A 24,397-nucleotide genomic window follows, 5' to 3' on the forward strand; every position below is an offset into this window, starting at 1 on the left:
CTTCAACTCTTCTGAATAACACTCGTGTTGGACACTCTTTATCACAAGGATTGTGGCTCTCTTGAGCTCCTCTTCAGAGGGACTCTTCCGACAGATGTGCCACCCATGGCAGTTACTCCCTTGCGTAGGCTGGGAGAAGGTATGAGCTATATGGGTTAGGCGTGCTATCGTCTTTGAGAGTGTTCCATTTGGAGAAACGCTCGAAGCATTTGGTGCTCATCAGGTTCTTACAGATTTGAGTAACGTTCGCTGTTACCTGTGGGCATATCTCGCAGTCAGAAACAGGGTTGAGTAGGTTGAATGACTCGTTGATTTCGGAGAAGTGTGGGAACGGATCCTGAAGAAAAGCAGGTCCTGACAGCCAAGTAGTGCTACTGAGTAGGGACGCTGTTACAGATCTAGACCCATGATCAGCTGGGTTCAGGTCTGTAGGGACGTACTTCCACTGGTCGGGGGACGTGGACTGTCGAATACGTTGGACTCTGTTGTTCACGTATACGTAAAACCGTCTACTTTGGTTATGGATGTATCCTAGCACCACTTTGCTGTCTATATAATATGTGATGCTGTCGAACTTCAGATCAATCTCATCTTCTATGAACTCTGCAATCTCAACAGCTAATACTGCTGCGCACAGTTCCAATCTGGGTATGGTGAGGTCTGGCTGGGGCGCCAACTTGCCTCTATCAAAGACGAAGCCGATTTTGCTTTGTCCTTCTTGAGTGGTGACCTTCAGATAAGCCACACTTGCAATGGCCTTAGCGGATGCGTCTGCAAAGACACAAAGCTCTTTGAATTGGGCATTTAAGGGAGAGAAAGACGAATAGCAGCGAGGTATTCGGATCTCCTGTAAGTCTTGGAGTGAGTCTCTCCATCTGTCCCACTCTGCTTCCATCTCTTCAGGGAGAGGTGAATCCCACTCTTCACTGCGTGTGGAGAGTTCCCTGAGGAGCAGCCTGCCTTGTATGGTGACAGGGGCTAAGAAGACAAGAGGGTCGTATAGGCTGTTGACTGTAGAGAGCACTCCTCTACGTGTGAAGGGTTTCTTGGCGTCTAGGACTTGGAACGTGAACGTGTCTGTTGCTATGTTCCACAACACCCCTAGGCTACGCTGTAGGGGGAGGTCATCAGTGAAGAGGTCTAGGTCCTTGACATCCTTAGCACGATCTTCAGGGGGGAATGCCTCCATCACCGCTGGTCTGTTAGAGGCTATCTTATGCAGCCTGAGGTTGGATAGTGCAAGTAGTTCCTGGGCTCGTCCGAGGGTACTGATGGCCTCTGCTTCGGTCGGGAATGACTTCAGTGCGTCGTCGACATAGAACTCTTGTTCGATGAACCCTCTCACGTCACTGCCAAAGTCGTCGTCTTCTTCCTTGGCAGCCCTCCTTAGTCCGTATATGGCGACAGCAGGGGATGGGCTATTCCCAAAGACATGGACACGCATTCTGTAGTCCACAATGTCTCTATTAGGGTCATTGTCCCGATACCACAGGAAGTGGAGGAAGTCTCTGTGGTCTTCTCTCACCACGAAGCAATGAAACATGTGCTGGATATCGGCAGTGATGGCGACGAGCTCTTTCCTGAATCTCATGAGCACTCCCAAGAGGCTGTTGTTAAGATCAGGCCCTGTGAGGAGTATGTCGTTGAGAGAGACGCCCTGATATGGTGCACTGGAGTCAAACACCACGCGGATCTGTCCACTGCACGGGGTAAGGTAGCTTGTACGACCATTCTCCAAGATGGAAGTCTTGAGTGTGCTCACTTGAGATGGCTTGTGAGCGCCCTTGAGGCACACATCTCCAACAACGACCCAGCCGAGGTCTAGCCTTTGGGGGAAAGGGGCGTCATGTGGACCGTTGATCTGCTCCCTTATCTTATGTACCCTCAGGATGTCTCTTCCCAACAACAGAAGTATGCTTGCATCTGGGCCAAGAGGTGGGATCTCGTCTGCAATGCGTCTCAGATGACGGTGATGACGAGCTGCATTCGGAGTGGGAATCTCGGAACGGTTGTCGGGGACTTGATTACATTCGATGAGTGTAGGAAGGGGGAGACTAATCTTCCCGCCGACTGACTCAACAATGTAACCGCAGGCCCTCCTGCCGGCTGTCTCTGAAAGTCCAGCACACGTCTTCAGCGTGTAAGGCGACGGACTTCCTTTGATCTTGAAGATGTTGAAGAACTCGGATCTTGCTAGAGAACGATTGCTTTGTTCATCTAGTATGGCATACATCTTTTCAGATTCCTGGCGACATCCTGCAGGGTACACATTAACGAGGCATATCTTGGAGCATGCTCTTGCGCTCACTCCTTCTCCACACACTTCGGTGCGCCTGGATGTAATCTCCGTACCAGCAGCTCCCTCTCTCTCCCCGCCGTGCTCTGATGCGGGAGGAGGCGCTTCTGACTTCCAAGGAGCTGGGCCTGGGTGTAGTGCCGAAACGTGCTGATCACTTTCACATTCACTGCATTTTGCATCTACCTTGCAGTTCTTGGCGAGATGGCTCGTGGACGAGCAGCACCTGAAACATATAGAGTTCTCTAAGATATTGTTTCCGATCTTCCAGGGACATCTCCCTGAAGCCTCTGCACTTTTTTAAAGGATGGGGCTTGTTGTGGATAGGGCATTGTTTGCTCATATCCTCAGGTTTCTTCTGAGTCTTTGTGTGCTCAGTTGAGGACACTTGCATTCTGTGGACAGATATTGGTGTCTTTCCATGTCTGTCGAACTTGTCTCTTCTGGCAAGTGCTGGTTGGGAGGAGAAGTTGTTGAAGCTGGGGTCGTTCCTGGCTTTGGCTTCTTTACGGATGAATTTAACAAACGCAGAGAATGGTGGGAACGCCACGTTGTGCTTTAGCTTGAACTTTGATCCAAACGTTATCCACTTCTCCTGCAGGTTAAATGGAAGCTTCTCAATGATGGGACTTACCCCTCTGGAAGTGTCTAAGTACGATAGACCGGGTAGGTAGCCGTCCTGCTTTGCGGCTTCGAGTTCTGACAGCAGATCTCCAAGGTCGCGGAGCTTCTGGGGTTCCTTACTCGTCAACCTCGGAAAGTTCTCCAACCTGTCAAAGAGAGCCCTTTCAATGGCTTCGGGCGAGCCGTAGCTTTCTTCCAGCCTCACCCAAGCCTTCTTCAACCCCTCTGGCAGCTGCCCCACATTGGCCGCTTTTATCCTGCAGGCCTGTCCAGCGGACTCTGGGCCGAGCCACTTGATAAGGAGGCCGAGCTCTTGTCCTGCCGACAGGTCTAAGCCCGATATGGCATCGTGGAAGCAGGACTTCCAAGCCCGATAATTCTCTGGCCTGTCATCAAACTTGATTAACCCCGAAGTCACCAGCTGGGTGCGTGCAAGGTATTTGGCGAGGTCGTAGGTGCTGGGACCTGGGCCAGGGTTGCCTTGGCTGGGGGCTCTGTTGGGGGTCTCAAGGGACCGAGAGGGGATTTGCCTCCGCCTTTCTCTATTCGGCGTCCTATTCCTTTGCACCGTGTCTTCCGTTCTGCTGGCGGAGACTCTGCGGCTTGAGGCACGCCGTCTGCTTTGACGTCGGTTGGCAACTTGTGGCATGTTATACAAAGTGTTTGCGTCTGTAGAGATGTGCGGGCCTCCATCCCTTTCTCCTGCAAACTGTATGTCGGCATGGTCGCTCACGTAATCTATGGTGCGCTGTCGTGGACTCTGCCACAGAACAGGAATTAAAGGTTTGTAAGCTGTCTCGGGATCAGCTCCCTCCAAAATTGCCTCGAATACTTGTGTCTCGGCTAATGCAGCATCCATCTCTTTTTGTTGCTGCAGAGCGTCTAATGTGGCTTGGAGACGGGCCTGTTCAGCCTGGCGTTCCACTTGGTGATGGGCCTGTTCCGCTTGGAGACGGGCCTGTTCAGCCTGGCGTTCCACTTGGTGATGGGCCTGTTCCGCTTGGTGTCGGGCCTGTTCCGCTTGGAATTCAGCTTTGAGACGGGCCTAACTTACTTTTATTTCTATTTCACTGTCCGTATGCGCAGCTCTGGCTTGAGCTGCTACTAGTTTAGCCCGTGCTCTGGCGAGGGCTATGCTTACTCTGGAACCACCCGATGACCGTGAGCCAACTTGCGACCTGTAGTAACCGGTGCTTATAGACCGATTGTCACGTTCTACAGTTTCGTCTGCCTGTTTAAGGTCTTCTACTTGCTGCAAAGCATTTTTGCTATTATCTTCTGACCTGTTGATGTGAGGTAGATGTGCTCCACCAGGTTAAGGCTCACTCTGGGTTCCTCCTGCTCCGCTCTTCACAGCTAGCCGTATTGCTATCTTTTCACTGTACTGGCCGCTCTAGACGTGCTCCTATCTAGCTATCCAGCAAGTTAAACACTCATTCAAAATAATTCTTCCCTGAAGCCGTTTGCTGTTTTGAAGCTTTTACTTGAACAAATTTGTGAAACTGTAAACAAAGACAAAGTATGTTTTGTACATAAACTGAGTACTATACATTCGATACTACACATTCGATATTACACGATATAAACATATTTACAACAGTAGAATAGACTAATTGTATAACTAACTAACATTTGAACTAACTTCTGTAACTATTAAATATTAACCTTTTATAAACATAGTATTATCAAAATATTACTCTGACAACATTGCTATTATGCTAAGAACTAAAGATACACTCAGATATTGCGTTTGGCATAACATATGAAGTCAGATTACATTAGATTGTAAGTGGAACTTCTCATAGCAAATTCTCCATTACTCAAGTCAGGTTCTTCCTGGCAAAACTGCTTCCTGGGGTCAACAGGAAGAAAGGTAAGAAGGTCAAATGACCTCACACAGGAAGAAAGGTCAGATGACCTTTCCAGCATACAAACTGTTAGCACCCTCTGGTGGCGGTTATTGTGTTATCTGCACACACAAAATGTTCAGAATGTCACATAATGTCCATCGGTCCAGAACAGTCGTCCTTCCCACTCTGCTCCAAATTCCCAACTTTAACACTCTCTCTTTAAGATCACTCTGTGCAGACCACTCTCAAAAGATGGCATCTCTGACAATGCACCAGTCCCTCAGTACTACACTGTCCTGTCAGCCTAGATTATGTGCCAATCTTCTGGCACAAAGGTGAGAGTGCTGCCACTGAGCCAACTATAAAACCAAACATTCCATTAGCCTTTTTGATTATTTTCTGTACCTGTCCATGACATTTCAATCTATGTATTTGAGCTTTCACCTTTTTCTAACTTTTCACCATTTAGAAAGTACCCTGTTCTATCCTTTTTAGGTCCAAAGTGGATGACCTCACACTTGCCTGCATTGAAATCGATTTGCCACAGTTTTGCCCATTCACTATTGGTATCTTTTTGTAATTTTATGCTTCCATCTACACTGTTTGCAATGCCACCTATCTTTGTGTGATCGACAAACTTGGATATGTGGCTCTCTCTCCCATCATCTAAATAGTTAATAAATATGGTGAATAGCTGAGGCCCCAACACAGATCCCTGTGGGACACCATTAGTCACATCCTGCTAACTGGAGTACCTGCCCATTATCCCTACTCTCTCTCTCTCCTGCTGCTCAGCCAGTTTCCTATCCAAGTCACTAATTTGCCTTCAATTCCATGAGCTTCAACTTTAGCCAAGTCTCTTTATGAGGAACTTTATCAAAGGCTATGTGAAAGGCTGTATAAATAACATCCGTAGACATTCCCCTGTCTACTACTTTAATTACCTTCAAAAAATTCAATCAGGTTCATCAGACATGACCTACGCATTACAAATCCATGCTGGCTCTCTGATCAGCTGAAAATTTTTCAAGGTGTTCAGTCACTCTATCCTTAATTATAGACTCTAGTAATTGCCCAACAACAAATGTTGGGTCTAACTGATCTATAATTCCCTGGTTACCCCCTCTCGCCTTTCTTAAATAGCGGAGTGGCATGTATAATTTTCCAATGTAAAGCAATGGTTCCTGAATCAAGAGAACTTTGCAGATGCCCTAACTATAATCTTCCAATGTGCTCACCTACTTTAAAACCCCCCGTCCTGGGGATTTGTCACTCTTTAGTCCCATTATTTTCTTCATTACTGTTTTGCTTATGTTAATTTTGAGTACGTATCCCTTATTCAATATTTGCCTCCTTGGGATGTCAGGCATGCTATCCTCTTCCTCTACTGTACATACTGACGCAAAGTAATTATTCATGTCTGCCATTTCCTTACTTTCATTTACAATATTATTGTTACCAGTTTTCAAGGGGCCCACATTGCTCCTGACCACCTTCATTTTCCTAGTAAAATTGTAAAAAAAAAAAGTGTTGATTTTGATATCCTTTGTAAGTTTCTTTTTGTACTCCATTTTTGTAGCTCTTCTTATCCGTTTTGTCACCTTTTATTGTTCTTTGTATCTCTTCCAGTCGCCAGGATCTGTGCTAATTTTTGCATTCTTGTATGCTTTTCTTTTAGTTTAATGTTGTCTTTCACCTCTTTCGTCGTTCATGGCTGTTTTTTTGGCAAGTAGAGCTCTTGCCTCTGAGCTGTATAAACTGGTTCTGTATCACGTTGAGCACCTCCCACTAATCGTCTGTCATTTTACCCATTAACAGATTTGTCCAGTTTACAGTTGTCGGTCTCTGTCTCATCCCAACGCCTTGCCTAAATCTAGAAGCTTAGTACCCCTGTAGCTGTTTTTGTTTCTCCCTTTCAAACACAATATTGAACTTGATCATATGATTGCTATTAGATAACTGTTCATACACCGTTAGGCTGTTAACTAATTCTGGCTCATTATTAAATCTAATAATATGGCCTGACCCCTTGTTGGTTCTAGGTCAAATTGTTACAGAAAACTATCCTGAACACAAGAAATTCACTACCTTTCTGACGTGAGCGACTCTGCTTATCCCAATCTATATGAAAGTTAAAATTCCTCATTAAAACCACTCTGCCTTTACTACATGCTTGTCTAATCCCTGCATTTATACATCCTGCCACTTCACAGCTGCTACCAGGGGGCCTATACACAACTCCCACTACAGTCTTAAATACTTTTCTAGTTCTTAATTCTACCCATAAAGTCTCCTCTGCCTGCTTACCTCATTATATCATCTCTTATCAGTGAAGTAATTTCATCCTTAATCACTAAGGCTACTCCTCCCCTCTACCAGTTTCCTTATCTTTTTTGTGGACCTTATACCCTGATCTATTCAGTTCCTAGTCCAATCTATCTTGCAGCCATGTCTCAGTGATGGCTATCATGTCGTACTTTCTAAGTTGAATTTGTGTTTGCAATTCATTCACTTTGTTCCTTATACTCCGTGCGTTTGTATAAAGAATGCTTATTTGGGCCACGCACCCTAACCTGTTGTTTTTCTCCCACATTTCTTGTTTGTCTCCTGATTTGCTTACTTTTGCATCTTTTAGTTTTCCTTTTACCTGTTGTGCTTAAAGCACAAATTCTGACTCTTACTTTACTCTCTTCCCTTTTGTTTGTTTTACAATTATTATTTATACTACCTTTTCCACCTGAGCCCTGTTGAGGTGAAGCATAAATGTTGGCTGGGACCCCTGGGGAACTCCCATGCTCTTCTTTAAATAGTGTCATGGCATCTTTTGTGTCCACCTGAATGAGCAGATAGTTTACTATGTCATCCAAAAAACGGCATCTCTTACAATGCACAAGTCCCTCTGTACTAAACTGTCCTGTCAGCCTAGATTATGTGCTAAGTCCTGGAGTGAGACTTGAACCCACAACCTTCTGGCACAGAGGTGAGACTGCTACCACTGAGCCAACCTGGCACTTAAAAGATTGCTGATTAATATCTTCCCAAAGATGTTACTTGCCGAGAGCCCTGTAGCAAACAGCAGCTGAGCAGTTTTTTGATGGAGAGACACCTAAAATGGCAAAAGTCTGTTGTACAGGAAAATATCTTGGCAGGCAAGTTAATATTTTAAAATACAAGTAGGATGGGCTGTTAGAATGATATTGTACTATTGTAAAATTAAGTGCAAGTTATTGCAAAATACTAACTGGGACTTAATTAAATTTGGCATGTAATGTTTTAAAATTCTTTTTCTTTTAGGTACCCCAACATATCGTGTGAACTACTTACTTCAGATGTAGCACAGCTAAATGACCGACTGGCAGAAGATGAACCTTTGTTGACAAGACTTTACAGCTTTCTGCAGAATGCGCCACCTCTTAACCCTTTGCTTGCCAGTTTCTTTAGTAAGGTGTTAAGCATTCTTATCAGTAGGAAACCTGACCAGGTAGGGACACATTGCATGATTTATGTATTTTTTAAGAGCTATTGCCTGATATTTCCAAGTTTCATTCATATAAAATATAGAATGAAAATCACTGTACATTTACTTGTTGCAAATGATCAAGCTTTTTGTCATCTGACTTAATATCTCCTTATGTGGCTTGCTTTCAAATTTTGTTTACCGCTACTATGAGGCGCCTTGAGACGTTGCACGATGTAAATGCAAGTTGTTGTTGTTGCCCTGCCTCAGTTGATGTAAGTGAACTGAGCCCTCATTTAGCCATTGTGAATGTGGTCTCAAATTATTGTGCCCAAATCTTGTACGTCTTCCTCAAAGATTAAGTGCCGATTTAAGTGCTAAAAAGTGATTATTGAAGACTGGATTGGTTTTACTTGATAGACCCCCAACTACTGGGAAACTTCAGAAATAGGTCTGCTGTCCAAATGTTATCAACAAGCACAAAAAGCCAGTGTCTCAGATTTGTCATCACAAGAGAACATTGTCATAGTTGTAACATTGAACAACATAATAGAAATTTAAGAATAAAGGTTTTCATAAATTGGTAGTTATATTTTTGTCCTAGGTGGCAGTTATTGCATTGAACACTTGGATACGTGACCAGCACTGATTTTACAGTACAGGCTCCTTTGGTTCTGTGTTCAGGCTGTCTCATGCAAATTTCTGGGATTCATGTTCGGCAGGGAATTGGTATAAATCGTATCTTCGGCTTTTTTGGGGGGGAATATTTTAGTATGTAGTTGAGTAGGGAAAAAAAATACTTAATACTGAAAGTCCATACATCTATATCGTCCTCCTTTAAGGAAGGCCTTAAACTCACAGCTATCTTTAGACAGTACTGTGGTATAAGCCTATGTGAATTGACACATGATGATCAACTTTTGGTGTTGACGTCCTTATTCTCTGATTTGGGGTACTTTCGCAATTATTGGACAAAATTTGTATTTGTCAAGTTGATTTCCCCTGCAGGCCCACTAATCTTTTAATGTGTGTCTCATTTATTCAAAATAGAAATGACTCGAATCCAATGCAGCAAGTTGTTTCTTGTAATTTTAAATAAAAAAAATCATTGTCCATCTGCTTTCTACAGTTGTCCTGGCTACTGCATTAAATTTATTGTTTTAAAATTTGCTTTGGTTTTTAGTTCCTTTTATTTACATCCAATGTGTGTAATGCAAGCTTTACTCACTCCAGTCTCGATTGATCCCCCTGGTATGGCCCCCTTCTTTGCTCCCTCAAGTCCAAGGGCGCAGACTTGAGCGTGTCTTCTTTACACCTGGTTTAGCCAGATCTGGCCGGGCCACATCAAACTTTGTTTTCCTCTGCCAAAAGTGCCTACTACTCCAGAATCAGCCTGGAGAGCAACAATAACCCTAGCCTCTTCTTCTGTAGCAACCATCTCCATAAACTTCTGCCCCTCCACCCTCGCCTCAACAACGTGAACTTCTTTATCACTGAGATTGAGACCATCCATTAAGCCTCCTCTGCTGCTTTCCCCTTCCTGTTGCCCACCAAGCCACATCCCTCGCCAACCTCTTCTCCCCCATCAGTCCTGAACCCGTGTCTCTGTCTAGTTTCTCTCCTATCTCCACTTATGTCTTCAAGCTCATTTTGTCCAGGAGACTCTGCTCCTGCTCCCTTAACCCCATTCGTACTAAACTGCTGACTGCCCAACTTCCCTCCTTTGTCCCCCTGCTAGCTGACATTATAAATGGTACTGCCCCCTCCCTTTCAAAAGTGGCATCATCACCCTGCCACCCCCCCCCCCCCAGAAAAAAAAGCTCTGTCCTTGCAAACTAAAACCCTATCTCCACCCTCTCCCCTCAAATACTTGAATGTGTTGTCGTCTCCTAAATCTGTGCCCCTCTTTCCTGTAACTTCATGTTTGAATTTCTCCAGTTAGGTTTCTGTCCCTCCCACGGCCCTAGCCAAGGTCACAAATGTCACCCTCTATGACTGGTGTATTATTCCTCCTTGACCTCTCTGCAGCTTTTGACACACCACACCAACTTTCTCAAATGCTTCTCCTCCATTTTCCACTGCCTTTCATCTCCAGCAATAGTTTTTCTTCCCACCTCCTTAGTTGCCTCTTGAGTCTCCCACCCTTCCTCATTTACATGCTGCCTTTTGGCGACATCATCCTTAGACATGGGGTCAGCTTTCACGTGTGCGCTGACAACTCAGCTCTACCTCTCCACCGCGTCTCTTGACCCCTCCACTCCCTGTGTAGTCAGTTTGATTGGCTGACATCCAGTCCTGGATGAGCAGCAATATACTCCAGTTAAAAATTGAGAAGACTGACTCCATTGTCTTTGGCCCCAGCTGCAAACTCTATACACTAGCCACCTATTCCACCCCCCTTTCCAGCCATTATCTCAGACCGATCCAGAATGTTCGAATTCTTGGCGTTCTATTCGACCCCGAGCTAAGATTCTGACCCCATATCCCCTCCATCACAAAGACCACCTACTTAACATCATCTGCCTCAGCCCATCTGCTGCTGATAATCTCATCCATGCTTTTGTTACAGTCGGACTCAACTATTCCAAAAGCTTCCTATCCTCCACCTTCTGTAACCTTCAGCTTGGCTCATCCAAAACTTTGTTGCCGGTATGGTATCCTGCCCCAAGACCCGCTCACCTCACAACCCTGTTGACACCCCCACCCCTAATGCCTGTAACTTAAAATTCTCATCCTCCATGTTTAAATCTCTTCATGGCTTTTCCCCTGCCTCACGCACTTCCGCTGATTCTGACCTATTGTGCATCTCCCTTCCTTCTTTCCAACATTGGCAGCTGTGCTTTCAGCCATGAAGACTGACCGTTTTTATTAGGTAAGAGTATCGGGGGGGATATGGTGCTAAAGTGGGTAAATGAAGTTGAGGCACAGATCACCCATGATTTAATTGAATGGTGGTGCAGGCTCGAGGGGGTGACTGACCTGCTCCTGTTTGTATGTTCCTATATTCTGGAATTTCCTCCCTAAACACTCCTGCTTCTCCACCTCCCTCCTCCTTTAAGACCCTTTTTGACCAAGCTTTTGGTTATCCCTCCTAACATCTCCTTTGGGTTGGTGTCCATTTCTCTCTGATTAAACCTCCATGAGGCCCCTTTGGACAATTTTCTACATTAAATGCGCTATAAAAATGCAAGTTGTTGCATAAAACTGAAATGTAAACTATATTGTAAAACTCCTGAACTGTTTTTCTCTGAAGGCTTTTTTAACTGTGCCATACTAGGACAAGAAACGATACTTAATGCTTGTATAAAAGAAAATGTTTCTGAACATTTGTGAAGCTGGAAGTAGAGATCTTGCTGATTGCCTCCAAGATGGGTGCTTGGTTTTGGTGGTAGGTGGGTGGGAAGGAGAGAATTATATAATTTCTGCTTGCAGGTATTGGAGCTGGATTATGATGCACACTGTTTCAATATGATCTTTTTCTTCTGCAGATTATCGCATTTTTGCGAAAGAGGGATGCATTTGTAAGCTTGATGTTGAAACACATAGGGACCTCCGCGCTCATGGATTTGCTGCTCAGGTTATTGACCTGCATTGAACCACCACAGCTAAGGCAGGATGTTTTGAATGTAAGTTGAGAAGTGTTGGATATATGCTGTTAACTGGTTGTTTTGGCTTAAATAATTTCTACAGTGCTTGCATATGTCTTGGAGTACTTTACAGAAAGATGGAGGAGATGGAAGAAAGAGGTTGGGGAAGGTGTGACAACACAGTCAAAGAAGGGCTCTAAGGAGGCTTTTGAAAGCAGAGGTGGCAAGACAGAGGGATTTCCAGAGGGCAGGGGCAGGGGGTGGATAGTGATGGGGATAGGAGTAATCCAGTATTGGAGAAAAAATGGCTGCACGCAGGAACAAAAGTTTGAGCAGCAATATCAATAACTAAGTAGTGCACAGTGAAACTGGTGTACCAGAATAATAAAAACAAACCTAGATGTGATATACCCTGTAAATTTATTAAAGTATTTGCTTAAAAATATACTTCCATGTTCAGGAAACACATTATAGTAACCAAGTATTGTTAGTTATGCAGGCTAAATTATAAGTGAAGGAAGTTTCTGATTCAGCATTCACTTCAGCTTTATTTTTGCAATTATCTTTTATTTTTACTGGTGATTTTTATATTTTTGCAGTGGTTGAATGAGGAAAAGATTATTCAGCAACTAATAGAAATGGTACACCCATCTCAGGATGAAGATGTAAGTAGATGTAAACATGTGGTATTGCTGCTAAAAGCTCATTTGGTCACGACAAATCACCTCTCTGAACAGCTGTATACTGAAATACAGTTCCACATTATGCCTTTTCCCTGCAGTTCAGGTTGTACCAGCCAAGTGGGTCATGTAGGCATTGGCTATACTTGGAGAACTTAACACTTCAGATTGAGGAGAGTTCCATCTTTCAGATTAACTCAAGTTTAATTAAAGCTATGCCTGTCATTCCTTATGGAAGCTACCTATTATCTTTCACTAAGAATGTGATGTTTGGAATGAGGCTTTTCAGCTCATAACTTGCTCACTACGAAAGCCCTCCAGTTAGCTTGCTTTCTACCAGGATCTACAGTTAGTACCCAGTTTGCAATCTCATTTGGGATCATTAGTTAATTAAATATTATAAAAGACACCTGCCCAAATTTATGACCATTTCCCTTCATTCCATCTACATCCCCCACCCACCTCCAAGGGATTTTTTAAATTGAAAGACAGTACAGTGGCCAGGAGTGGAAGGTGGGCAACCTAATTCCAAGTTTCTGCTCAAATGGTGTTTTGATTGGCCTGCTAGGAGATAGATTCCCAGTGGTGTCCTGGATTGACTTCACAGTTGTTTTTCTCCGTTGGGAAGTACCTGGCATCCACTTGGCAATACCCCGTTAACCCTGATGCCACAGCTGATGGCAGTAATTGCAGGGTGAACAGCATGTTACAGGATCTCTGAATTAAATTTTAATTGCATAACCAACATATGTGGCATGTAAAGTTTATGCAGTTCTTTTTTTTTACTGTGAATTATAGTTGCCTTCCACTGCATAGGTGGTGAGAGTGGGTATTTTCATCTTACAAAGTATGTTCATTTAAGGCATTTGGCATAGTAGAGGTAATATATTACCAAACTGATGGATTGCTAAGATGGCTTTAAAAAAAAAAAGAATGGTTATGCACTTCGTGCGCTGCACAGCAAAATAGCGAATAGAAGAATGCTGGATGTATTAAATGTCAGACTTTCTTTTGTTAATATAAAGTACTCCTTTATTGGTTCATCCTCCATATACAAATAGGATTTTGCTCCCCTCACGTTGGGGGTGGGGTGGCTGGATTCATGTTCTGAGTGGTCAGGTGATCTACTCTGTTATGTAGAAGGTCTTGTTCAAGGCCAGCCCTCTTGCAGGAGATTTCTGTCTCCCATACAAGAAAAACTTTGGATCCCAAAGTTCGTTCTCAGTTTAAAAATTTGTTTTGCACTTTATGGAAAGATTTTATTTATAGTCTGCTTGCAAAGTTCATATACCACCTCTTACTAATGCTATCTTGAGCCCTGGCTTTGATTAACTGTGCCTTTGCCATTTCCTGATTTTAAAATTTGTGAGAGTGCCATGGATCCTGCCAAATGATGCACTTAAACCATACGTCTCATTGTTGTTTTCCATCATCCACTGTATTTGAACACTGATTTGGTATGGCTGCCCTCCAGGGAAATGCTGATGGTAATCCAGCAGGCCTTAGTTCTGCTACCACATTTGGGATTGTTGATCAACGGAGACAAATCCCAGTTGTAGCTAACTCGAGACCCATCATTCAGAGAAGCGTATTTGCAGATGGTCAAGTGTACCTTCTCTCTTCTTGTAGTCAGGATTAGCACCATTAATGCACACAATTAATGCTCTAATTCAGGAAGAGATTTTGGATGCAGTGTTGGCTCTGTATTCTGGGTCAGATTGCATCAGCAATTTTTTATGCTGTACACAAGATATTATTCAGATATCCAATGCAACTGAACTTTGTTGCATACTGGTCCTCTTCAGTGTCCCTGTTGTAGGTTGGAGTGCATTTGACACATTTTACCAGTGATCATGACATAATTGTGTTGTGGCGAGAGCCCTCTGATCCCTGCTTCCTTTGTAGGGTGGGAGCCCATCTGGATGTGGGTGAACTTTGTAACACCTTCCACCTAAACTGACTCCAGCTTTGAGCACACTGACCAGCTTCTGATCTCTTCAGAGGCTGAGTAAGCATCAATGTTGTGAAAATATACTGCTCACGTGATCATTGTCAGTTATATCAATAAACAATTTTTCATCTTGAGGCCATGGTAATTAATGCAATCCAACGTCTGGATTGGGGTTGGTACAGAACAAGACAAACTGGTGCCCTTGGGAAAGTCGAGCAAAATAAATGAATCATTTTGATTTTTGACAAAGGGAATTATCAAAACATAAACTCCATTGCCACATTTCAGAACAAAAGTTTGAGTTCTGCTGCAAGTTCTGAGATATCACCTTAGTGGCTGGCAGTCTCGTTTCCCCCCTCCAGATTATTCACACTATTTAATTGACTGAAGAAGACCAACTTAGAAGTATCCTGACCTATTTGACCAGTCAAATGTAACAAAGTAACCAGAAGTCTCTGAGCTGCTGAAAGGGTTGGCTTCGAGGAACTGGGAGTACAACGGTTAATTGTTGGACCATTGTTGACTTTGTGAATCCTGCACTTTGTAAACTGATTACACCAAGTGGAAGTAGTTTTGTCCACTACAACTATGATTACCATTCCAGTCTGAGGTGTGATGTGCCAGGAATTTTATTGCAACTTTAGTTGATGCAAGTTCAGTTTTAAGTTCACCTGCACCTTATAGAACTCCAGTGGGAAAACACCCATGGTGCCTCCTGTCTTAATTTGTAACCTTTTTCCTGGTTACTTCTCCAAGGATTTGGTGCTGAGCAAAAATAATGCCAACCCTATTGACCGGAGTTCCCATAAATAAGTTTTGCTTTAAAACTCAAGACAGTTGCTCTACTATCCCTCACCTTTGCTCGGAAGGTTAGTGAATTGCATGCATTTGTGATAGATATATTTTTCCTTATTTGGAAAACCGGGCAGTTCTTGAGCCCATCCATTTTCCTTTTAAAATTGTTAGAATTTCATTTGTCTTGTCTTCATGTTTATTCATTGGAAGGAAAAATCAATTAATATCTGCACAGTAATAGCCTTTACAAGAAGATTTTCATTGGTCTAAGCAGATGTTCCTCAAAAAAAGTCTTTAGGTAACCCATTACTAAACCGTGGTTAGCAGTGGGTAGTGAAGTGTATCTCTTTGTGTTACTTCCTGGCAGGATGAGCTCTTTGGTGCTGCAGTGCTCCAAGCTGGCCTAAAAGATGTAGGTCTTCAGAATCCCACTACCAAATTCTATACTACTTTTGGTATGTTCCTATTTGTCTATTTGGTGGTTTGAACAAATAAGGAAGAATGTTATATTTACCTACTTTAGGTATGGTCCATCTCATATATTTTTCTGGATAAAAAGTTGAGCTTTCGTTCACAAAGCAGGTTCCTATTCTACCCCTCACTTTTCTCTTCAGTGCTATTGCTGCCTTTTCTGGGCAAGGACCTACAGGTGTAGAATAAGGTCTCAAATACAGCAGTGTGTGGGAGAGGCTAATAAAAACAGACAATGCTGGCAATACTCAGCAGGCCAGGCAGCATCTGTAGAGAGAGAAACAGAGTTAACGTTGCAGGTCGATGACCCTTCGTCAGAACATCGACTTGAAACGTTAACTCGGTTTCTCTCTCCACAGATGCTGCCTGGCCTGCGTATTGCCAGCATTTTCTGTTTTTATTTCAAATTTCCAGCATCCGCAGTATTTTGCTTTTGTGGGAGAGGGTCCCTGACTGCTGCTTATTCTAATTCTTTAGATGGGTCTAGTCCTCGTGTGTTTTTCTCAGAGGGATGATGGCGATATATTTGTATGTGGAGGTAGAACTTCCTTTTGAAGAGGAAGATCATACCTAGGGTAACTGATCTAGCATTCTATTTCATATTTTTAATATCACACCACACTGCATTTTGTTATATTTGGTTAATTTTTAAAAGAAAGATGGTAACTGTAAGCAATTAGTAACATGGTGAAATAAAAACAAAATGCTAGAAATACTCAGCAGGTCTGGCAGCATGTGGCGAGAGAAACGGAATTAGCGTTTCAGGTTGATGACCTTCCGTCGGAACTAGTAACTTGGTGAATTTGTTACTCTGGATGATACTCTGTTAAAACAATTCACTAAGTTTAAATTTCAGGCTTGTAAGTGGAAAAAATGGCTGCTTTGCTCTTTTTGAATGCAACTGAATTTTTGCTGAGTTCTAAAATAAATGACTTCAAATATCTAACATTTTATTTTTTAGAGGCATTCAAATGCATCGCAATCATTGTGTGACATCATCCGCCTTAGCAGAGACCAGGTGATTCAAATGCAGAGCTCTCCAGAACCAGATCCACTTTTGTCCACGATAGAGAAGTATGTAGTTTGATAGAAGTTGTTTAAATGTTAACGTAATCAAGTTGTTTTAATGTTATTGTGGTCTTAATGATAGAGGCAATTTATGTGTAAGGAAGATTTTCTTTATATAAATTTCTTTATTTAAATTTTATATAAGTCAGTTAAGAAAGCAATGATTTTACTCTTTGAAAGAATGGGAGCAGTATATTACTTCAAGAATATATATTTTAGACTTTGTATTTGATTATTTAAAATTGGTAATTTCTTTGTTGATCTGATTTTACAATCAACATTTCTTATAAAAAGCATTGTAACCATTGAAATGTTTTGTCAATAAATATAAAGTAGTAATTTTTTTGAAAGTCATAAATTATGGATTTTTGTAGAGTTAAACCATATTTATGAGGTACTGAATTCTGAAGAAAAAGACTTTGAATGTAGATTGCCTAGTGTGGTTAGTTCTTTATTACAGTATCCTTCTCATATGATTGCGAGTAAGCTCGGGCCACCAAAAGCATACTTTTTCTTAAAAAAAAAAAAAAATGCTGATCTTGGATATTTGTCTTCTTGCCACTTGCTGTTTTAGCTCTCGACTCCCCTGTCCCCTACATTCCCAGAACTGCTTCGGTGATAGGTCACCGTGGCAAGTCTTGTCCAGAGTAGTTCCATCCTCTTCAGTGGGAGTGATGCTTCAAGCAGGCTTGGGGCTAGAATACAGCTAGTGGTAATTTTATCTCGAGTCAGGTGGCGCAAGATTGCACCTAGTCTGAAGTGGTGCTCCTTTTAAAGTTAATGAAGCCCTTGTAATCTATATTTCCGGAGTGAAACTGGAGTTAGTGTTTTGATTTTTGTATTGTCAGAAGGCAGAGATATTTTCAACAATAAGGTATATAAGGAGTATAATTTTTGAGGGGGGGGGGGTACAGGAGGGAAATGTATTTTGAATAGGAAGTACTCCCACACAACATTGCCTTTATGTTCGCTTCTTAAATGCCAAAATCCATTGTGTATACTAAGATTCATGACTATTCCTTTGTGACATCACAATAGCCTCAATTGTTAATCCATAAAACTCCCCTGTTGCTCAAAATGGAATGTGGGCGTCGCTGGCAAGGCCAGCATTTATTGCCCTACCTGGCACTAGTCCCTATTTGATCTATCTCCAACCTCCCTTTCCTGTACAAAGTCTTTGAACTTATTACCTCCCAAATCTATGCTATTCTTTCTTGCAACTTCATTTTTGACACTCCAATTGGGTTTCAACCCCTGTTGCAGCACTGAAACAGCCTTAATCAAATTTACAAATTACATCCTCTGTGACTATCCTTGGTGCATTATCACTCCTCGCCTTTCTTGACTTCTCTGCAGCCTTCGGCACGATCATCCTCCAACACCTCTCCTCCATTGTTTAGCTGAGTGGACTGCCCTCGCCTGGTTCCACTCCTACCTATCCAAAGCATCTTCTCGTCCCCTTTAGTTCCTCAAGGGTCTACCCCTGGCCTCCTTCTCTACCTCATCTAAATACTGCCCCTCGGCAGCACCATCTGAAGACATGGCATCAGGTTCCACATGAGTGCTGAAGACGTCTAGCTCTCCACCTCTCGACACCTCCACTGCCTCTGTATTGCCAGACTGCTTTTTCGACATCCAATCCTGGATGAGCCACAAGTTCCTCCAGTTAAAGATTTGAAGGATCAAATCTATTGACTTTAGCCCCATCACAAACTCTGTACCCTTGTCACCAATTTCATTCTTCTCCCTAGCCACTCTCAGGTTGAACCTGACCATTAGCAACTTTCGGTGTACTATTCGACCCCAAGCTGAGCTTCTGACCCTATATCTTCTCCCATCATACAGACCGCCTACTTCCACCTCCATAACATGATCCATCTGCTGCCGAAACCCACATTCATGCCTTTGTTACCTCCAGATTCGACTTTTCCAATGCTCTCCTGGCTCCTTCACCCTCCATAAACTTCAGCTTATTCAAAATTCTGGGTCCCCTATCCTAACCCACACTATGTCCCGCTAACTCATCACCCCTATACTCACAGATCTACATTGGTTCTGCGTCCCCCAACACTTTCAATTCAAAATTCTCATCCTCTTGTTCAGATCCTTTCCAGGCCCTGCCCCAACTTATTTCTGTAACCTCCTTCTGCCCTAAAACCCTTTAGAGAACTCTGCGTTCCTCCAACTCTGCCTCTTGTACATCTCCAGCTCCTTTCACCCCACCATTAACGGCTGTGCCATTCTATCTTCCCCATCTAGGCCCTAAGCTCTGGAATTCCCTTCTTAACTTCTCCACCTCTCTCTCCTGTAGGTCCCTCCTTAAAATCTGCTACTTTGACAGCTTTTAATCTCCTCTCCTAATATTGCCTTCATTGACTTGTCAATTTTTGTCTGATTTATGCTTCTGTGAATCACCTTGGGACATTTTTATAATATAGGCACTATATAAATGTACATTTTTATTGTATAAAAGTAAAAAGTGTGCACACTGGTCGATCTCTCATGGCTTTGCACAGGAGCTAAGACCATGTATAGTCTTCAAGTGAAGCAGGGTTAGAGGGCGAACAATGATAGAATCTGCAGACATAATTCAGTTACTATTTTGGAGTTGTACATTATGTAGTTTTTATTTCCATTGTAAATTTCCATGTATGTGTTTATAATGAAAGCTGCCTTTTGTCAACTGTAATTATACCCTCCTGTAGTGGTGGCACTGCTGTGGACCAGAGTTTGAAGGTAGAATGGGGTTACAGGTGGGGGAAGGTAGAGGCTGCACGGAGGCAGGGAAGACGATAAAGCACTGTTAGAAGTTGAAAGGGAAATGGAAGTTAGTGAAGGATTAGAGGGTAGGGGAGAAGACGAGAGTGGTAAGAGGCAAGAGGAATGGAGGCCTCTGGATGTGGGGGGGGTGGGGAAGAGAAAAATAAGGGACACTGGATGGGGGTTAGAAACCAGAGGAAGCTGCAACCAGTGACCCTAGTACGGTAACCCCGGCCAGAGCAGAATTTGGTGGGGGAGGGGGGAAAGGGAAGGATTTTACTTCTTCCAACTGTCATTGGTTATAAATGTATGGACTTTATTCCATAATGCCCAAGACGTTTTGGAAGAGTACCCCACAATAGACGCACTATTTTTGCGATCAGAAAAGCAAACTCGTTCCTGAGCTTTGTTTTTAAATTTGTCTAATATATAAATTAATGAGTTGCAGAACCTGTTGGACACAATGCACAACTGCCAGAATAGTTGAATGAATTGCATCCTACCCTTACCTTAAAATGTCGAAATAAAATCAGTTTGGGTACAGAGTAGATATAAATGGTTTTATATGAAGACTTTGTTTCTGTGGATCCCAGTGACATTAATTTGGTAATAATTGATGGTTAACTAAAAGATTTTTTTGTAATATTTTCCCACGTCAGAAATTATATTAAACATTTGGCAATGTAGTTGTAACTCTTGTTAACTTTTTTTAAATGATTATTCAAAATATGTTGATAAGTGCTTTGATTTTGAACATACTACATATTTGGCTGATTTGAAGATTTTTTTAAGGATCATTCTGATCATTGCTGCCATATAAATGCCATATTACGGCACGGTTTCCTGCCCTACTACTGCATCTGAGTTTAAATTCAGCTCCAGCAACTCTATGTATACCGTTAATACGATACGTAGGAGGTGAGGAACAGTATTGGCTGTGAACAGCCTAGCAGTCATCTGGCAGAGCTGGAAAGCAGCGTGGGCTGGGAATAGGCTGATTGATGGGGAACTTATTCAGAAGATTTAAAGGCAGGCAGAGAAAGTAAGGAAAAAGGAAGTTTATCTCCAAAGTGATTTTCATTGTGGGCACAGGACAGAGTTCTATGGAAGTGCTGAGTGGCAGCCGAGAAGGAGTCAGTAGCCAACAGTCCAAGGCGAGGAGCAGAGAAAGTGGCGAACAGGCCGATCTGCAGGGCAATTTCCTAACCAAAAAGCAGGTAGTTCAACAAATTTTGATTGGAGGTAGATGACAATGGACTGCTAGCAGGAGCAATGGCAGTCCGAGTGCATGAGAAAAGAATTTGAGAAGGGAGAGCGAGATGGCCTGTAAATTTAAACAAATTAAAAGAAAAAGTTAGATCTTAATGGTTAAAAAAAAAAAATGGCATTCGAGTTGGGAGAAACAGCTCAAACTTCCTTCATAACTACCCGATTTTACAATAATCGTGACAATGTCGGCAGTTTCCATTGTAAATGTTGACATAGGAATTTAGGGCAAAAAATTGCGACAAAGTGTGATTAAAAACATGTCCGTGAGAAGTCAAGTGGCACAGACAGGAAGAGCCTGCACACAAGATTTTTAATATAGTTGTTACTGTATTAAAAGTTTAATGTACAGCATACGCTTCCGGTTTCGTTGTCCGAAATTGCTTTCTTCTGCCATGCCTGCCTGTCGCATCTGAATTAAACTTATAGTATACAGGGAGTATTGCACTTAGAAAACAAGATATAAAAAGAAAAGTGCAGGGAGTAATTTTAGTGCTTTAACAACCTTTTCTGCCTTTTAAAAAAAACTTAACCAATTTTAAGCCAGTTCCTGGTCATTTTTCTTTACTGGAACCGTGATTCTCTTTCCACAGAAGCGGAATTACCCATTCTGGCTGGGGAAAACACTATTACTTGAATAACAAACAACACTTTTACAAGTTCGGTTTTCCATCTAAATAATGGTATTTTCCAGCTCACTGTCCCAAAATCCTGTGCATTTCCTTTCTCTCTCCTGCTTCTCAGAGCCTCCATCTGCGTGGTATAGCTTTCCACCATCTTTTTCCTTGTACTGCATTTTGCTGCTCCTGCCCAAAGTTTTTAGGTTTGTGCCCTCACACCCACCCTCATTGCTCCCTCCTGCTTCTGGCCCTGTATCTCGGTTCTCCTAGTACTCTCAAAAATCAGGACCTCAACCCCTAGCTCCTTACCCCCTTCCCCAAAACAAGCACTGCCGCATCTCTCTTCTTTCATCTAACCACTGCCACAACCTGATGCACAACTCCCATATCTCAGAACCCTAATGCAGCTTGCTATCACTGCCATCCCAATCCTTCTACACACCAAGACTACCTTCCTAATCACTTCCCAAACTACTAAGCACATAGCACTCTCCACTCTTGGTAGTCCCACCCTGGTACCTTCTTCCCAGTCCTCCCACATGCCCAGGTCCAACTTGCACTCTTCCTATTGCTACCCAACAATCTGCCCCTGCAGCGCTCTCCCATCACTGCCACAACCCCCTCCCTTTACTTGCCACCCTCTGAAATCTTTGTATTCCCCATTCACTTCTCCAATTCTGCACAACCCAGCCCTCCTCCATGTGCTTCCAGATCCCAGCATCGTCCTCCCAACACCACCCAAGCTCACCGCCCTTCAGACTCCCAGTAGAGCTATTTGCAATACTTGCAACCTACCTTCTACCTAACTATCCTGGAACGTCTTCCCTCCCATCTTCATCTATATATGTAACTTGAAAAGGTGGGAAATAAAATCAACTACATAATTAAATGAATATATAATCAAGATCATTGGCTTGTCCTTTCCATATATGCACATAATTATGAATTCAAATCCAAAAATACCACTAACCCATCCACAACCTACTAATTTGCTTCACAGGATATAATGGATCTCTCGCTTTTGGGAGCAAAATTATATTGGGCTCTTGAGATGGTAGTAACTAAAGAATAAAGCATGAGGAGTACAGGTACTAAAATATACATACGGGAGCACAAGTTTAAAAAAGCACTCATCCATTTATATCAACAAAATAATATTACAGTTCTGACTGAGCAGAAGTGGTTGTGCAGAATAAATTAGTATCACTTACTGGATTTTGTAAGATATTCATGTACCCCCGTATCACTAGCTAGAACCTCAGTTGAATGCCAGCTAGGATTTTAATTCCGTTATCTGAAAGGAGTAATTTGTTCTATGCAAGATCGTTAGATGACCAAGGAAGATGGATTCAACCTTGCAAAGAAGCTTGAATTATAGCCACCCCGGAAGAATTCAGTGGTCAAATTGGTTGCTTAAATCTCCACAGTGGGTTTAATTGTAGGATTTCTATGGGCTCAGCTTAAGTTGATACTTATAGTAGTGGTTAAAGTAGAAGCTTGTTTAACCTTTTAAAAGTACCCATTTTTTCCAGGCAAGAAACTTTAGAATACTTGCTTACAAATGTCCTCGATAAGGAGAAGACTGAATCGGCAATTGTGAATTGTATCCAAATATTGTTAACATTACTGGAGACTCGAAGACCAGCGTAAGTCAAAGTTATTTCTGCATATAATTCAGAGCTCTAATATTAATTAGAAAGGATGCAAAGATTAAAGTTGCAGGAAGAGATAAAGAAAGTGTAGAGAGAGACAGATGTGGAGGTACAGAGATATAAAGATGTGCAGATACAGAAATGTGACTAGAGATGCAGAGATGAGATGGAGAGTGTGGAATATACAGGTTACATTGGGTGATCTAGAGAACTCTAGTGCAAATTCAACCCCCCAATGTGTATACAGGGGACAGGTGTCTCTGACTATACAGGCTGTGTCAGCTGTGGCTCAGTTGGTAGCACCCTCGCCTCTGAGTCAGAAGGCTGTGGGTTCAAGTCCCACTCCAGAGACTTGACCACAAAAATCTAGGCTGACACTCCAGTGCAGTACTGAGTGAGTGCTGCACTGTTGGAGGTGCCGTCTTTCGGATGAGACATTAAACCCACTCAGGTGGATGTAAAAGATCCTGTGCCACTATTTCGAAGAAGAGCAGGGGAGTTATCCCCGGTGTCCTGGCCAATATTTATCCCTCAAGCAACATCACTAAACAGATTATCTGGTCATTAACTCATTGCTGTTTGTGGGAACTTGCTGAGCGCAAATTGGCTGCCGAGTTTTGTACATTACAGCAACGATTACATTTCAAAAGTGCTTTGAGATGTCCAGTGGTCGTGAAAAGCGCTATATAAATGCAAGTCTTTCTTTATAACACTTAATGTCAAATGTCATAATTACACTTTAATTGTGCTGTACAAAGGCGCAATTCTCAGGATCAATGCAGCGTGATGCATTTGGGTTTAGGAAAAACTCCTAGCATGTGTATACAATGCAGAAGTAAAGTCCAGGCACGTGTATATATAATGCAGGGATATCTGTTAAAGGTTATGGAGCAAGAGGGGGATGCACGGGCATAGTGAATAAATCATTGCAGGCCCACAAGCAGTGTGACGAAGAATTGGGAAAGTAATTAGGGTTTTGGGTACTGGGAGGTTAGATTGTGTATTGACAGTGCAATATAAAACTAAGAATTGTGTATTTGAGCTGTAACAAGCCATGGTATGGCTGCATTTGGAGTATTGTATCTGATTTTGATCACCTCGAGTCTCTTCGCCGGGAGCAAGCGGAAGCCAAGTGCAAACAGCGGAAGGAGCGCATGTCAACCCAAGCACCCCGCCCCTTCAGCCACCGTCTGCCCCACCTATGACTGAGACTGTAGGTCCCGCATTGGACTCATCAGTCACATGAGAGCTCATTTTTAGTGTGGAAGCAAGTCATCCTCGGTTTCGAGGGACTGCCTGAGAAGAAGAATGGGGGATATT

The 24,397-nt window shown here is 42.7% G+C and overlaps 1 protein-coding gene across 13 annotated transcripts in view; it reads left to right on the plus strand.

Annotated features, from left to right (window-relative positions):
* Positions 1–24,397, plus strand: part of ppp6r3 (protein phosphatase 6, regulatory subunit 3) — a 141,783-nt gene that overhangs the window by 39,439 nt on the left and 77,947 nt on the right. For all 13 annotated transcript variants that reach the window (XM_086008022.1, XM_086008018.1, XM_086008020.1 and 10 more), the window contains 5 exons: positions 8,065–8,251; positions 11,716–11,853; positions 12,414–12,479; positions 16,673–16,785; positions 22,958–23,071. In XM_086008022.1, the coding sequence (XP_085864148.1) occupies positions 8,065–8,251; positions 11,716–11,853; positions 12,414–12,479; positions 16,673–16,785; positions 22,958–23,071 (618 nt within the window). The remainder of the gene's footprint in view (positions 1–8,064; positions 8,252–11,715; positions 11,854–12,413; positions 12,480–16,672; positions 16,786–22,957; positions 23,072–24,397) is intronic.

The sequence above is a fragment of the Somniosus microcephalus genome, chromosome 15 (assembly GCF_052327205.1).
Source record: "Somniosus microcephalus isolate GS21.2 chromosome 15, FLI_Smic_1.0, whole genome shotgun sequence".
Taxonomy (NCBI): domain Eukaryota; kingdom Metazoa; phylum Chordata; class Chondrichthyes; order Squaliformes; family Somniosidae; genus Somniosus; species Somniosus microcephalus.